The sequence below is a fragment of the Nothobranchius furzeri genome, chromosome 3 (assembly GCF_043380555.1).
Source record: "Nothobranchius furzeri strain GRZ-AD chromosome 3, NfurGRZ-RIMD1, whole genome shotgun sequence".
In the NCBI taxonomy this organism is placed as follows: Eukaryota; Metazoa; Chordata; class Actinopteri; order Cyprinodontiformes; family Nothobranchiidae; genus Nothobranchius; species Nothobranchius furzeri.
The window spans coordinates 67,143,113-67,160,405 of NC_091743.1; the positions used below are offsets into that span (position 1 = coordinate 67,143,113).

At 40.9% G+C, this 17,293-nt stretch overlaps 1 protein-coding gene across 1 annotated transcript in view; it reads right to left on the reverse strand.

The window, feature by feature from the left end:
• cacna2d2b (calcium channel, voltage-dependent, alpha 2/delta subunit 2b) overlaps positions 1–13,165 on the reverse strand; it is a 41,386-nt gene extending 28,221 nt beyond the window's left edge. The window contains exons 1-2 of the mRNA XM_015958816.3: positions 12,909–13,165; positions 2,716–2,797 (exon numbers count right to left, since the gene is read on the reverse strand). Coding sequence (XP_015814302.3) covers positions 2,716–2,797; positions 12,909–13,024 — 198 coding nt within the window. The 5' untranslated portion in view covers positions 13,025–13,165. The remainder of the gene's footprint in view (positions 1–2,715; positions 2,798–12,908) is intronic.
• Positions 13,166–17,293: the final 4,128 nt, after the last annotated feature.

Genomic DNA, 17,293 nt, shown 5'->3' on the forward strand with positions numbered 1-17,293 from the left:
TATGCCAGAGGTGAAATGTTAAAGAACAACCAAGGAAAATCTCAAATCTGTCATTAATATAAATGATTTATCTTAATTTTAGACAAGCTCTGCCCCCTCCATGTAAATTGCTAGAACAGGGTTTGAGGGAGCTAGGGGGAGCTCAGCTCCCCTGAAAAGGTGATAGGCTCCCCGAAAGTCCTCCACTAACACCCAGGGGGAGCCCAAAAAAGATCCAGTTCCTATGTATTATATAATTAATATGGACTCATATACACATTGACATTCTCAAAGTTGCACCACCAAATAAAAAAAATTAAGATACGATCGTTAACATCCACTCAGATTCTCTGGTACTTTCTGTCTTTTATTCATGCCTGACACACCACTGCTTATCACTCATTCGACGGTGACTTCAGCTCACTGCTGTGGCATTCTGTTTTTTCGCTAATTTTAAAATTTTGTTGAAAAGTAACTCTCAAGGTGAAATAGTAGGAAAGCCACAAAGCAGTTTCTCTGAGGGAAAAGGTAGGTAGATTTATCCAACTACACTATTTTAACTATAAAGCAATATTTGATAAGCGTATTTGATACAATTCAGATCACCTTCAAAACTTGGTCCTCCACCCAGGGCTGTTTGGAGGCCAAGGCAAATAGACTTGGACATTTTTTTAACTCGTCCATTTAAGTGTAATTAAATGCTTGAAATTATGAATAATTAGATTTGATTGACAGGCAGCATGAGCCGTCAGACCTAGCACTATTGGCTAGCTCCGGGGTAGGCCTCAGCCTCACGTTAATAGATGTTCGGCCATTTTGACTCTCTGAACTGTGTCCTCTGTGTGTTCACGTTTGGACGTTAACCATGGAATAATTTGGACAAAGAGGGCATGCGAGGCTATAGTCGTTCTGGCAGCTTGTGGAGCTTCTGAGGGAGACTACAGAAACACTGCAGCTCTTTGAGTGGATGCTGCTTCACTTTTGAGTTGCTCAACAACATTTTTGTGGCTAAAAGTACCAAAAACCTCAGTTAGCTTTTGATTAGCTCCTGGTTTGCTCAGATAGTTCGTAGCTATGGCTGTGTTGGCTCCAAGCTCCATGTAGCTTCGGGTTTCCTTGTATCTACTTTGGGTTTTAAGGTATTTATACGTCATTGTTTTGATTGTTCTTAGAAGTCACGTGACATCTTGTTTTATAGTTTTTATGTGTCAAGTGATGTTTTCTTGCAGCATGGTATTATTGTTAATTCTAGTTTGAATGTGTGTAATTTCTGATTTTATCATGTACCTCACTTTGGGTGGCCTGGACTGGTAGCAGTAAGGTGCTTTATAAATAAATAAATTAAATTAAATAGCATTTATGGGTGTCAATCATTTGCTCCCACCCTCACAGCCCCAACCTCAGCTCTACTTCTTTTCCCAGTTTTGGATTGTCTGGGCGTGACAAGACGTGTGACACGGCCTAGATGGTGGTGATCGAAACCGCCCATTTGTCTTCACATTTGGCCCCACTGAAAGCTCTGGGTGGGGTTTATCCAGAATTTAAAAGTTGTCAGGTAGGACACGACTTTCACGTTCAGTCTGAGTGTTAAACTCAAAGTGATCTTAGTAGAAATTGGTTTCTCAGTGAAAGACCTCTTTAATAAACAGTCTTTTTCTGAGGGGCCTGGCCAGCTTTGGGTACTTTCATGCCCAGGGGCCCCTGCAATTATACTCCCTCCTTAATGGAGGTGATCAGTCGGACCACTTACTCCGACACACACAAGCACACACCCTTCCCTGTATGTAATTCACACCTTGGCAGACAGCATCTGATTCTCAAAGACCTGCACTCTTTGTGACACACATATGCAGAAAAATATTTATTGTTTCTTAAGGTGGTGGTATTTACATCATGTCAGACACTTATGCAGTTGTAAATAATTGGTCAAATAGTAGTACTAGTATATTGATTTTTGAGATGGAGCTCCACACTGCCGGACATGATGGGTGTGTTTTTGCATCTGCATCAGATTATTGCTGTTTGTTGTTTAGCGTATTGGTTGCTCAAAATGAGCAGATAGAGGGTGCAAATGATGTGCAAAGAGAAAGCCAGGTGCAGTGCATGCTTAGTAAATCTGGGCGTCTATTGTTTAGTCTGTTTTTACATGTAAAGAAATTCCAGAAAGCATGTATTTCAGCTGGCCTCATTAAAGGTTGTAACTGAAAAGGAAGATCCGGGACTCATATTATAGTAGCATAATGTTAACATGCATAATGTTGATCGAGTTCTGCTATTGATACACCACACAGTAGCTGCACGATCATCTCGTGAAAATGCTCATTTCTAACAGTAGGAGGTAACTCGTAAGTTCATGAAGAAAAATGTCAAATGTTCTAAATCTAACCACTGTAGGCGTCACTTCTGCACTGCAGGAGCAAAAGGGGTAAATGTTCAAAACAATATGCAAAGTGTCAGGAACCTTTGGGTTTAGCATCTGAAACACTGAGCATAGATGGTAACAAGCACTAAAATATAAAAGCATTGAGGATGAGCTTCATGCTTCAGAAAAATCATTTAAAAATAATAAGAACAAGGACTGTGACTGTTTTCTTATTTTTAATGCAGCAATTTAGCTCCAGCTCTTGGACTTAATGGATTTGCAGCTATTTAGCACGCTGACCCCTCTGCTCAGTGTGTTCCTTATTGAATTTATGCAGCTGCATAATGAGTATGAATCCAAAACCACACACTCACCCCTTTCAGCTGTTGGGCTCCAGTGATGTGCTGAAAGACTCTGTCAATCTCCTGCTCGATCCGCCTGGCCCAGTGCATTATCCTGCAGATAAACATCTAAATCTGATTGTCTCATGACACAAAACAGATAAACAGGAGACGTGTGTGCGTGCAAGTGTGTTTCACAATGAAAAGTGATAGCTCAGTAACTTGTGCATTGATTTGAGCATCTTTCGTGTCATTTAAACAGAAGTACAGGTCACCGATTGTATAAAGTGTGTTTCTATAATGCCACTAACAAATGTTAAAAGACTAAAGGCCCAAATGATAAAAGGAGGAAGCTTCAGGAACCATCACAGCATTTAAAAGGCGTTGACTCATTATAGTAACTAAGAAGGTAATTTAAAGGCAGCAAACACACACAGTTTGCTACAGAGTTCCTGTTGAAAACAGCTCTGATAAACTGCTGCTGCAGCTAAACATCCTTGATAGGATTAGGTTTTCTCACAATGCCATTAAACAGGAGGAACTGATATGCCAAAGCATCCATGCTGCTGTGTAATTTAAGAACAGCAACGAAACATTAGAGGAGTAAACACGGCACTGATGGGATGAATTAGAAATGTTTTACTATAAATGCAGTTTTCAGAACTTCTGATTTCATGTTTCTGGCAGGTCTGAAGCGATATTTGTTTTTTAATGTCCCAGGGGATAAATTAAAGTCTACCCATCCATTTTCTATACCCGCTTGTCCACTAGCCCATCTTTGGGTAAGCAGGCATGGCACACTCTGGACAAATTGGCAGTATATTGCAGGGCAACAGAGACACACAGGACACATTATGGAGCTAGGATCAGGACATTAATACATGTAACTTGTAACATGTTTTCTAACTGTAACTCACTCACTCCTACAGACAATTTAGAGACACCAATCATAACCAATCTGTCGTATTTTTGGACTGTGGGAGGAAGCCAGAGAACCCACGCATGCACTGTGAGAGCATGCAAACTCCATGCAGAAAGACCCCAGGCTGGGATTTGAACCTGAGACCATGCTGCAAAGCAACGTTGCCAACCAATGCACCACTTTGCAGCCCTAAATGAAAATAATGATATCGAAAATAAATAATATTCGGATAGACTTTCTTATCCAAGAAATTGTTCACAGAAATAAAAGCCTTCAAAAACAAAAAAGGAGCCCGTTATCTCAAAAACAACTCAAATATGTGCAGAACGGCATCAAGGTGGTAGAAGAACATTCCATCAACGCAGCAGCACTCATCTCTTCATGGTGTCCAGGAAGATATTTCTCATTATAAAGCACATGACAGCTCAGCGGAGTAAAATCCTGTAGTGTTGAACATGGAGCCAACCTATCACAAAAGTCAGGTTCTTACCTCTGACTCACCACGGCAAGGTGACAACCATGTCTGAAATGTCTGAACTCAGCTCCAACATGCTATTTTGGTGACCCGTGGTTCTGGAGGGTTATTTTTATTTTATTTTTCCAAGGTAAAACTGGTATTGAGCTTACCCTAATTAGATATTAAAAAGAAAACATAGATTTCTTGGGGGAAAAAATCCAAAACCTTATTTAGTGAGAGAACTCCATAGAGGCCACATATTTCTGCAGCACAGCAGAAGGGCAGAACAGCTCTGACATTTTATCTCCACATAATTTTTTTCTAACTCATTGGCTTTAAAAAGGAAATCAACAGTAACCCTGACTTTTATGGTAAAGTTTAATATGAGCGGGCAGCCATGTTGTTTGTGTTTCTATTTACATTGCTCGTCAGAATAAACGGAGCATCCGTTCATCGAAGACGAGTGGTGTCATGGCGATCATTCAGCATTAACCCGCGAAACGTAGAAGAGATCTGGTTACACCTTTGTTGGTTCAGCTGTGAGAAGTCCATATGGCCAGTTCTGAGGACTGTCGTCCCCACAGCTTGCTAGCTATTTCAAACGGACTTGGAAACTTTATGCTAAACAGCTTAGAGATTCATCTGCATAAAGATGTGTTAGATGATCTAAAGTAGTAATCTCTAAATCCCTAGGTTTTATTTTGGTAGCTTAAATCGTGGAGATACAGCTCTGGATGATGGCTGGAGACAGGGTTCTTGCCCTCCAGCTAGTGTGGATGTGCGCAGTTACCCAGATGTAAACAACTTCAATCGGTCTATACTCATTTTCATTTTCTCATGGAAACTTTGGCATCTCATCTTATGACTCAACATCAAGATAATTTCAAGTAACATTTAATCCCAAAACTAATTATGCTAAATTGTGCCAAATTCATCGTTATTTAGGTGGGTGCCCAGATATCTGCTTTCTTTGTCACAAACCAACATGGGTGAGCCCACGAATGATAGTTTTCAGTGTGATATAGATCTTTGTGGTTTTCTGTGATCTGAGCATTTCCCCGTCTGTTTTTCTATCAGCTGCTAATCCAGGAAATAGGGGTAGAAGACAAATCATGTGGGTAACTACCGACCTATCTCTTTCCTCCCTTTCCTGTCCAAAATCATTGAAAATGTGGCTTTCAAGCAGATCACAGAATACCTCTCACTAAACTGTCTGCTTGACCCTTACCAATCTGGGTTCAAAAAGGGCCACTCCACTGAAACTGCTCTGTTAGCAGTGACGCAATCTTCAAAAGAAGCTAGTGTGACTGCCAAATCCTCAGTGCTTATCCTGCTCGACTTATCGGCAGCATTTGACACTGTCAACCATGGCTTCCTTTTGTCCACACTCTCTGGCATGGACATCACAGAGAAAGCACACGCCTGGTTTGAATCGTACCTCACAGGACCATCATTCAGTGTATCTTGGCTTGGACAATCCTCTACTGTGCACCATCTTGCCACAGGAGTCCACCAGGGCTCTGTATTAGGACCTCTTCTCTTTGTCATATACACCACCTCACTGGGTGAGATCATTCGATCACATGGCTTCTCCTACCACTGCTTTGCAGATGACACCCAGCTCTATCTGTCATTTCCACCGGACGAACACACTGTCTCTGCACGAATATCAAACTGTCTCTCTGACATATCAAAATGGATGAAATCCCACCATCTCCAACTCAACCTCTCTAAAACTGAACTACTTGTCATCCCAGCAAAACCATCCATACAGCACAATCCGAAATGACATCCTATCTCTGGCTCCTTCAAAGGCAGTTCGAAATCTGGGTGTTGTGATTGATGAACACCTGACCTTTAAAGATCACGTTGCCTCTGTTGCTCGTTCATGCTGCTTTGCGCTGTATAACATACGAAAGATCAGACCATACCTAACTCAACATGCCACCCAGCTCCTGGTGCAATCTACTGTCATCCCCCACCTCGATTACTGCAATGCCCTTCTAACTGGTCTTCCAGGCTGTACTGTGAGACCTCTTCAAATGGTCCAGAACGCAGTGGCGCATCTGGTCTTCAATCAGCCAAAAAGAGCACACGTCACCCCTCTGTTCATTGAGCTCCACTGGCTACCGCTAGCAGCACGCATCAAATTCGAATTGCTAACACTAGCATACAAAGTCCAAGATGGTACGGCTCCCATCTACCTAAATCCTCTTGCAAAGGCTTACGTCTCGGCCCGGCTGCTCCGGTCATGACAGGATCGTCGGCTAGCAGTGCCTACACCACGCTCAGGACAATCCAGACTATTCTCATGCATCGTTCCACAAATGTGGAATGACCTACCAAGCACTACCAGAACAGGGGCTTCCTTTTCAATTTTCAAGAAACTCCTGAAGACCCTGCTCTTCAGAGAGCATCTTCTAAACTAGCACCCTCCCTGCACACCCCCCCCCCCCTCTACTGTCCACTCCTTGTTCCCTCCTCTCCATGATTGATGTCAAGTTGTTGTTATTGTTGTTGTTAATTTGTTGTTATTGTTGTTGTTAGCCTCAAGGGCAACATGTCGATTATCACTTGTAAGTGGCTTTGGACAAAAGCGTCTGCTAAATACATAAACATAAACAATTTTCACGCTCAGCCTGCAATGAAACTCAGAGTGACGGTTCATATTTAAAAATAATGAGTAAAAACTGTTTCTCAGTGAACTTGTTCTTTAAATAATAAAACTAGCTGCAGCTTTGTTCCCAGGTTTGTTGGCAAATGCTTCTCAATTTGTTGCCACTCTAAAATAATCAAAACAACAAAGAATTTAATTAAGGTATGAAATACTATTATTTTCCCCATCTTTGTTTTTCTGTTGGGATTCTAAAGTAAACATAGCATTCCTTAGGGGGTTTAATCAAATGTGCAGTATCGGCGTATTATTGCTCAACTCGTTATTGTTTCACTCATTAACATTATGAATCCACACTAATATTCTCATATATATGCTACCTAAATAACAAATGCTGGGGGATAATCACATCCTAATCTGCTAGTTCAAAGCCACCCACACATCAAATCAGCACAAAAGTCCCATCCTGCAGTGTAAGAATCAGTGTCTTTCCTCTCCTACCACACCGTGTTGAGGTGTCAGACACAAGCCATAAGAATGGTGATAATAAAAGGGAGTACATCCTCCTCAGCATTAAACAAAATATGAATTTTAACCTCTGTTCCTTGGCTGAGCACTGGACACGTTTGAGCTTTCTACCTGTGTTAGCTAACTGAGAAATGCAGCTTAATGCCCAGAAAATCCTGTAAGTGCCCAGCGAGTGGATTCATTATCAGTCAGACAGCTCGGAGCAGAGTTACGAGGCAGTGTCGCAGATTAAAGCTTTGTCAAGCTTGTTCCTGCTGTCAGATGAGCACCAAATCTTCCCTTGGCTCACAGGACGGTGCAACTGCGTATTCCTTTTCTGTTTCTATTCCGGTTGATCTGAAATAGAGAGTTCAGACCTAATGAAAAGCCAACCCCAGTACAGCTTCATTTGCACTTTTTTGTCAAAAAGACTTTCTAGAATGTACCAAACTGAAGTGTGAAACCCGAGTCGGTAAGTAATTATCACTCCAAAGGCAGTTTGATTGATTATGTTTACAATATAGAGTTTTAAAGCAACACTAAAGAGTTTTTAACACTTTAAGATATAGCTTTCAAACTGGTTTCAGGGTTTCCTGAGCCGTGGACTTGAGCAACTTGCACAGCACTTTGTAAAGCCCAGACGACGCTGTTTTTCGGCCATTATATGCTTCTTTATATGCGGCATCACCAATTAAGTGAATACACTCTGGTGTAAATCAGACTAAATCAGGTTTGTTTTATATCTGCAGCCAACAGAAGAGCAGAGAAGCTCCAACTGAAGCTGAAGCACAAGGGTTTGGAGGTTTTTTTGTTGATATTTTTTTACTTTGTGCTCCATTTTCTCTTTTCATGAGCCCAGTCAGACATCAGAAGACTCTGTGTCTGAGCTGGAGAGTACATGCACAACCTGCTGTAGTCACACACTCGTGTGAAGAAAGACAGAGAGGCGTAACGAGATGTGACCCGTCAGAGTGAGCAGGAGCTTGAGAGGGAGAAGTCAGAGAACTGGAGTTGGAAGAAAAAGATTTTCTGCCAACGTCATATTCTCATCATGCAGCTAAAGCTGTTTTTGTTTAAACAACACAGCATAAATAACTAAATCCATAAATTATTAAAACATTATTGCTACTCCCACACGGACTTTGAAGACATTAAATAGATGTTTTTCCTCAATTGCATTTTCCTAACAGAAATGTAATTTTGCACAACCGTGAACCTTAGAGTCAAGGGAGATATCATCCAACACTGACTTAACATAAGAGCATATTTATGCAATCAGAATCAAATAAAAGCAGTTTTCCAGCCTGGATTTCTAAATAAATGAACCAAGTGTTTCACCTCGTAATCTAATAAAATATGCTGTCTTGATAGGCTTATAATCAAGACATAAAGCTCAGGTGGATTAGTGACTCGGTTTTCTTCCTCTTTCATCCATTTAAGACATTAAAGAGACTTTATGTGGGTCTAGAATCAGTAACTATCAATAAGAAGAGAGAAGACTGCATAGGGCTCATAAACAGAATGAAAAGAAAAAGAAAATAAATCAGTCAGTCCATTTTATAATTATCCTGTTTAACGTTACACAGTAAATGTGTTTTATTGACGTGTCTCATAGCAGTAAAATCTCATTGATATTGTCTTGAAGATAGAAGAGTCTATTGAGGAGAGCTCAGTGGCTGGCTCAAAGGAAGAATAACCTGAAAAAGTAAGCACTATTAAGCCGTCTGTGCATTAGGCTGTATTTATTACTCAGCAATTTGCATAATGAGCTTTGCATCATTGTAATAAGTTCATGTTGATTTACAGTCAAATTAGTCATTTACCCTGATTTTAACTCAGTTTATCAGAAAATGACATTATTATGACCTTTTAGTCTGTGTGAATGAGCTTGTTTTGGTGGGTTTTTTTTTAAATTGTATTTAACATAACGTCAAACTGAGCTTTCAAACGCTTACAAACCACTTACAATAACCCCTGAGGCTACTAATCCTTCTTAGGGCCCTAAAATAGTAAGTTCTGTTTTTTGTTTTTTACATTAAGAAAGTTGTTAGTTTATTTTATGTGTATGTTTAAACATAAGAAGTATGTGCATCAGGGTTTCCCCCAGCGCTTTATAAGCCTGGCGGCCCGCCAGGCTTTGCTTGCCCACCCGCCAGGCTAAGTGTCATGCCATGCCCCCCCTTCCCAACCCTTCTGTGTCCGCTGACACAAACGGCACAACGAAACTAGTGACCTCCGTCAGCTGATACTGGTGAGAAACAGTGGCGGTTTTGCCATTAGGCACAGGTCGACGGCCACCTGGGGCCCCCTTGTGTTGGGGGGCCCCCTAGCCCTGACCGCCGGCACCCCTCTGTTAATGCCACAATATTCTTATTACCAACCTGTCGCTGCGGACGGGATTGGACATGCGCACTTCTGAAAGTGACATTGTTTATCGATGTAAACATCAAAGGAAGCAGAAAAGGAAAGACAATGTAAAATGTTTAAAGGGAGGAAAACATAGACAAAGGCAAAAGCACAGGAGCACTGACAGGTAAAAGAAAGCAGAGCAAATATTGAAAGCGCTCAAAGGGAGGGAAATACAGGAAAAAGGAGGAGGACTAATAAAAAAGGAAAGTAACTTGTGTCAGAAGAGGGGAGAGTTTCGCAAATCCAGCTAAAGATAAGATTGTTGTAAATTTTGTGTAAGGGGCCCTATGTCTGTGTTCGCCTTGGGCCCCCAAATTGCTAAATCCGCCACTGGTGAGAAACAGCAGCGGAACGTGTGCAACCCCCAAACCCCCCCACCCCCACCACCCCGCACCCCACCCCAGAGAGGGGCGCGCGTCCCCCCCCCCCCCCCCCCCCCCACACACACACACACCCCACCCTCCACCCCTCTCACGGAGGAGCGCCAGGCTTCACTCATGTTCTGGGGGAAACCCTGGGCATATTTATGTGTTCGTTTGTACTCAACCTAAACTTTAAAACCTTAAAAATACAAAAAGTTGGCTTTCTTTTCCACTCAGTGAACACCAGAAGAATAAATAAATAAATAAATAAATAAATAAATAAATAAATAAATAAATAAATAAATAAATAAACAAACAGATAAATATAACCACCAGCAATGTTTTTCAAAGTAAAATGCTATAAAAAAAATCATAAATAAACAACATTCCATGAATAATGTATGAATGAACTCCACTGAGCTCGGAATATATCTGGGGATAAAACAACTGATTTTATGTGTGAAGTCCAACAAGAGTACAGCTCAGTGGTTCACCACATAATAATATCTCACAAAGAACGGCAGAGTTCTTCAGTCTTGGTTTATGGTTGTTTTTTATTTGTATTAAATCCTGGTTTATTAGTAAATTAAATCAATTTTGCCTGGAAAGTCACATACTACAGGGATTTCTTTTAATCAATTACATTTATGATCAGAATTGGTCAAATATATGCTAATTGTGGAAAACCGATTCCACTAAAATCACCAACCCGGCTTGTTTTGGAGCCAAATGCAATGTTAGTGTGAAAATTCTCGATTTGTTCAAGATTTCAGTTTCATTTTGTTTGAATGTAAAGAAGCGTGAGCTTCCACGTGGCTGTCACTTATTTCTGGAAGCAAACAAAGGGATTTATTTACTTTGCATCATTTGAAGCTGGCAGGAAGAGAATTTTAAGGTAGTGTTAGCAAACAAATAAGCCCAGCAATAAAAAATCATCCATAGCTTAGCTTTTGCAACCAAGCCACTTAATTGGACCATTTTCAATTGCACCACTGTGTTTATTGGTTTTCAAAATAAGCTCGTTATTTCTATTAGTCTATTTTTAAATTTACTTCCATTTATGCTTTAGTTGGTTTGATTAATGATCAGGTTAGAATAATTTCAAATGTGTTCATTACGTATTTTTCAAATCTGTTTTATATTTTTGTTCTCTTTACAGAAGTTTGAATATGATCTGATTAGTCATACTTATTTGTCTTTGCACGCCGTGCCTAGAAACAGGGACAGAAAGAAGTAGCTCTCTTCAGAGTAGCGATTCTGCTTCATTTAGCTTACATGAAGACACCCTGGGCAGGACCATGAAGCTGTTTCAGAGCACTCAGCAGAAAAACCAGCAGAGGAGGAGGAGGAGAAAGCAGCAACTATCTATTTCAAATAACCTCATTCATCATAACACACACACACACACACACACACACACACACACACACACACACACACACACACACACACACACATGATTTACAGACCCTGTTTCTAATTGGTAAATACACCCATGATCCCCAGTTGTGATTGGCCAGAGGGCTTCCACTGTGTGCCCTGAAGATGAGATGACCATCTGGCCAGTTCCTCTCTCCAGAGCAGCGTGGAGAAGGGCCTAGATCACTGCTGAAACGCCAGCCACATGGGGTAGATGGACATTTCAACCCTTTTGAAATGTGTTCCTGTGTAAAAACATTCAATTTTCACTAACACCCCTGTTTTAAATATCTCTGTGAACAACATCCAGTTGGAAAACATTTCCATCCAGCAAGATTGATGAGCTAACGGCTAGTGAAGTATGTTGTTTCAACCTTTTAGCTCCACCAGTGGTGCTATTTATGACAATACAGTAAAAACTAAAAACATTTTTTGTGATGGCAGCTTGCAAGTAGTATTTTCATCTTTTAGTTTTTATGATGTAATTTTGAATCTATCTGCTAAATCCAATGTGTAACAATGCCTTTACCTAAATGAGCATGCATCGAGGTGACCTAGAGTTTATTCCCCAAAAGGACACTTTGTATCACATAAAATATTTAAATATATATTAAAATCATTGGGGATGGTGTGGTACAGCCCTAATTACTCCTGTAAATGAATTTAGAATTACGTGTGAATAAAGTGTGCCGTGTGAGATTTATTGCAGGATACAGCTTTGGCCTTAGCTGTGTTTGGACTAGATCATCAGACGGATGCAAACCCTGTTTCTCCAAACTTAGGCCATTTCAAAAACCATATAAAGGTACAAGTGTATTTATTCATAATGTTTACATATAAAAACAAACCCAAAGATGGCCAAATGGTCCCTGTAAACGTTGAGACATAAGACCAATTAAATCATGAATATTTCAATCAGCTTTCAGCAGGAAGGAAGTGTGTAAACCACTTCTTCCTTCTTCTGTTTAAATGCAACTTTAATCCCAACAAGATTCACAAAAACCGGATTTAAAAGAAGTTTCACTAAATCATTTACGCACTGTTCTGCTTTTAAAATGTACAAACAGAATGTGGCCAAATTAACACTGAAAGTGTAAATTTAAAAAGACAGCTCTTTAATTTAACAGAAAAATGAGTCATGAGTGTTTCATTAAAACTCAGCATCTTTATGAAAATGAAATTTGATGTCTCTGCTATTAATCGTAAACTGACCAGATGTAATGATTTTTTTTCTTGATTTAAAACTTAATGAACAGACTTTCAGGAGGTCGGACGTCTGATTGCGCTCATGTCGCTGCAAATGATGCGTAAATCTCAGATGGATGCTGAGCCACAGTGTAGACAGCACCTTCCCTGATCTCCACATGCACTGCGTTTGCATGGATGTAATCACCAACCGTGGAGAATTATGTAACAACAGCAAGAAGATAGAGGAAGAAAATGCAGGATGAGAGAAGTAGCTAATCAGCTGCAATGGTCAGACCCAAAGTTGTCTCCCATCGGAACCCGGCTGCGTTTTTGGTCACTATTACTTACGTGTATTGCTGTGGGAATGTGAGACCCAGCGCTCCAGGCCACGATACGCTGAAAATCAGAATAATTTGGAGCGATACTAAGCAGAAGATGCTGCGAGATCTTTTCCGTATCGCCATTTTCCATTAAAAAAATCTAGTCTGTTGATTTTTTCCTGTTCTTCTTCTCTCTTTTTTAATAATTTCCTCCTTTTTGAGCAAATGTGAGTGTCTCCAGAGGCTGCAGCGAGCAAGTGTGAACGTGCAGGTTCAGTTCGACTTCATCTCGGTTAGAGCTGGCAGGTGAAGGCGGAGGAAGAGGAGGCAGGGATCGGCCGCGGAAGCATCGCAGACGGAGGGAGATGCACTGCAGCTGCCAAGACACTGCAGAGCCTCCCCCCCTCTCTCTCCCTCTCTCTCACACACACACACGCGCACAGTACCACGTTCATACAGGCTGGCGCGTTCACGACAGCTCCCTCTGCTTCTCTCAGCCAAGCGCGTCCACGCTCACCAGGCAACAGAGGAGCAGAAGCAGCATCTAGTTTGGCTTTATTTATCTCAGCAGAGCCACTTGAGAATTATCAGCATCATATTTTTTGTTTGTTTCTTTTATGGCACAAACGCGTTCTCTAACCAACAGAAGATCAAATAAAGGTTTTGTGATGGAAATAGACTGAGTCCGAGGAACTTAAGTTTCAGTATAATTTGTTCAATTTGTGATTCAGTTACTTCTTTCTTTTTTATGATTCTGTCATTAAGTGCACAAATCCATCCACCCTGCCTTAGCAGAGAGGCCCAGGCTTCCCTCTCCCCAGTCACTGGAGCCAGCTCCTCTGGAGAAATCCCAAGGTGTTCCCTACAGCTGAGAAACATCCTGCATGTCCGGGGTTTTCCTTTAGGCCTCCTCCCGGTTGGACGTGCCTGGAAAACCTCACCAGGAAGGCGTTCGGGAGGCATCCTAACCAGAGCAACCTCAACTGGCTCCTCTTGATGCGGAGAAGCAGCGGGTCTAATCCAAGCCCCTCCTGGATGACCGAGCTTCTCACCCTATCTCTAAGAGACAGCCCAGACACCCGATGGAGGAAACTCATTTCAGACGCTTGTATCCGCAATCTCGTTCTTTCGGTCACTACCCAAAGCTCGTGACCATAGGTGAGGGCTGGAACGTAGATTGATGAGTAAATGGAGAGTTTCACCTTCCTGCTCAGCTCTCTCTTCAACACAACAGACTGGCACAGCCCCTGCAGCATGGACATAGCACCAATCTGCCTGTCGATCCAGATGAATGGTTCAAATTTTTTGTTTAACATCTGGTTTTAGAGAATCTAATATAAAGCACTCTAATTGGCCATGTTGAATCTAAGTGCTTTCTTTGTCACCACTTACAGCAAAATACTAAAACCCCATTAGTCTGGTCTTACTTTAGCCCTGGTATGAGATGACATTCTCTAAAATGTTCTAACTCGTCCTCCTCATCATAGACTTGATCCTTGTGTCCCCAGTGTTCTGTCCTCAGTCAAATGTATACATGCTTCTATTACATTATATCAAAAGTAAATTAAATGTGCATTGCCATTGTTTACTGTGTGCTTAAAGATTTTGCATGTATGTTCTATGGAATGAGCAACACAGTTAAAGAAGTGAGCAATGACAACCCCCCACCTCCCAGGTGTCAGTCACACACCTGGAAGCATCTGACGCTCATAACAAGGAGAAGGTTCTTTTGACACACCTCTGTGGAGGACCTGCTCAGTCACTTGTGTGTTACTTAATCCACGAAAGAGCCTCACAAGTTTTACTGTGAAGTTGTCTAATCAGGCCTTCTAACTATATAAGAAGCATTATAACAACAATGAAATAAAAAAAACTAACACAATGTCTTTACTTTTTGCATTTAAGAAGTGCTACGTATTTCTGTCAAAGCCAAATTGACTTGAGTTACAAAGCAACTCCTAAGTTGATGTCAGAGGTGTTTAAGTGAGACATAGCAACAAAATCAGATTTAATATTTGCTTATGTACTGTGTTCACTCTGATTGTTAAGCTTTCTGTCCTCGGTCTCTGATGGAGGTTAATGGGTTCTCTTAAAACCATTGCTGAGAATTGTAAATGTTTACCCATAAAACCAACACCAGTCCTTTAGTCTTTGGCATACTTCAGGGTCCATAGAGACCCATCATCCATGATGCTGGAGGGTATAAACTCAGAAGTCCATCAAGTGACTTCCTCCACAACTATTCATTTAATTAAATTCATGACTATTAATAATAATAATAATAATAATGCAATTATCTTTAAAGTTGAGTCAAATCAGACTGATATATTATCCAGTCTGCTCTGTATTCATGTTGTTATTCATTTTCTTCATCTTCTTTGTTTATTTAAGAAGTTGTTCCTGATCCAGCTGTCTGTCATCTCCAATCATCCTGTGCTATAAAGACAGGGCAGACTTTCTCAGTCCGCCTGATCAAGGACCTTCTCCACCTGTCTGCTCATGCTCATCACTCTGTTGATTTTTTAACGAATCTAATTATGAAGAATTTAAAACAATAAAAAAATAATTGGTGACACTCTACAGTAAGGGTCCTTTATTAACGTTAGTGCATTATTATGCAGTAAAAACTATAAAAGTATTAACAACTACTTTTATGCAATACATAGCATTGCTAAATATATTATTTAATGCATTACTAAGATGTTAACTATTATTTCTAAGCCTTACTTAATGCCATAATAAGCATGAAACAAAAATTGCATTATGCAATTACTTAGCATCATGCATGTTTTTCTCTGCATTAATTACCATGTTAGCTAATGTGTCAGTAAACCCTTTACGACTCAAGTAATCATTTACTATGGTTGCATATTAGGAGTGAATAAGCATTAAGTAACAGCTAACTAAAGTTTATTCCTAAACCTTACTTAATGCAGTAATAAGCATTAAATAAAAGTTCATTATGCAAGAAGAAGTCTGTGAAAGTTTGGTCTGAAGAAGTTAGTGAGAGACTGAATGATTACTTCCAATCCACAGACTGGGAGACACTAAGCAGCACTCATGGAGAAGACATTGAGAGCCTGACCCACTGTCACTGACTATGTGAACTTCTGTGTGGAGAAGACTGCCTCAACATAGAAGAGTGAGGTGTTTCTCCAACAATAAGCTGTACAATAAGAAGAAACCTTTTATTGCTGGTGATAAAGAGGAGCAGAAACAAGTCCAGAAGGAGCTCAAACACAAGATCAGATGGGGGAAAAAACTGCTACATAAATAAGCTGGAGGAACAGCTGGGGCTGAACAATGCTCAAGACGCATGGAGAGAACTCAGGAACATCACTGGACACAGTGGGAGGAGTGGTTCCTGTGGAACATTCGAGGGGGATCAGAACTGGGCCAATGAGCTTAATCTGTTCTTCAACAGGTTTGACTCGAACCCCCCACCCCCAATTGTATTTCAGAGAAACTATAAATAATAGAAGCTTTAACATACCATCCTGAAAAGGATAACACAATACACTGACCTAATCTTAACGCCAACAGAAGGGCAATCGCTGACAGGCTACAATAATCATCGTTCGGGGGGAGACTTGCGTGTCCATCACACAGGGATTCCACTGCAATTACAACCAGAGGACAGAGTGAGCTACCGCTCAGCTCTAGCATTTAATTTATAGATGTTTCCTTTGTCACTGCAGCATCTGTTAATGGTATAACAGATCTTCACTAAACACATATAAAATGTGAGACTCAACACTGATGCTGCAGCTGTATTTCTGGTCATTTAAAGCCTGTTGGAGATGCTCTCATCCTTTATTTACATGGTAATCTCTTTCACGTCATTGCTCACATGCCGCATAGGTCAGTGCATGACTTGTTTGAAAAATCAATCTGAAAATATCTCAGCAGGGTGTGTGAACACAATCAGGTAACATTTCTGCACGGGTTTGTTTTTAAACCAATACCTGAAATATACATGCATCAGAATCTTTGTCTTTTAACAGGATGCAGATCAGCCGTCGACCGATTCTCAACAGTAAGAACATAAGTAGGTGTTACTGCTGAATTGCATTTATTAAAAGTTCTGATAAAATAGTAAGAGAGGGAGCATATTTCTGACTAATCGTTTTAACAGCACCAATGTCAGGCTCAGCCGTTCACACGCTCCACTGCCCACAGGATGGCTGCACCTGCCCCCTCTGGGAGGAAGGATGTGACTCTGGTTTTTATTCCTCTCCCCGATGGCCCAAAGTGTTAGCTGCTGTCATGTCCTGGGGAGAGAGCGGACTAATTACTGACTGCACAGCTTTCCTGACAGTCCCCCTTAGAGAGAGACACACACTGTTAATTGGACCACTCCAACGAGGGCTCAACCGGAGATGAGCCTGACCTTAACCTAATGTAAGCAACACT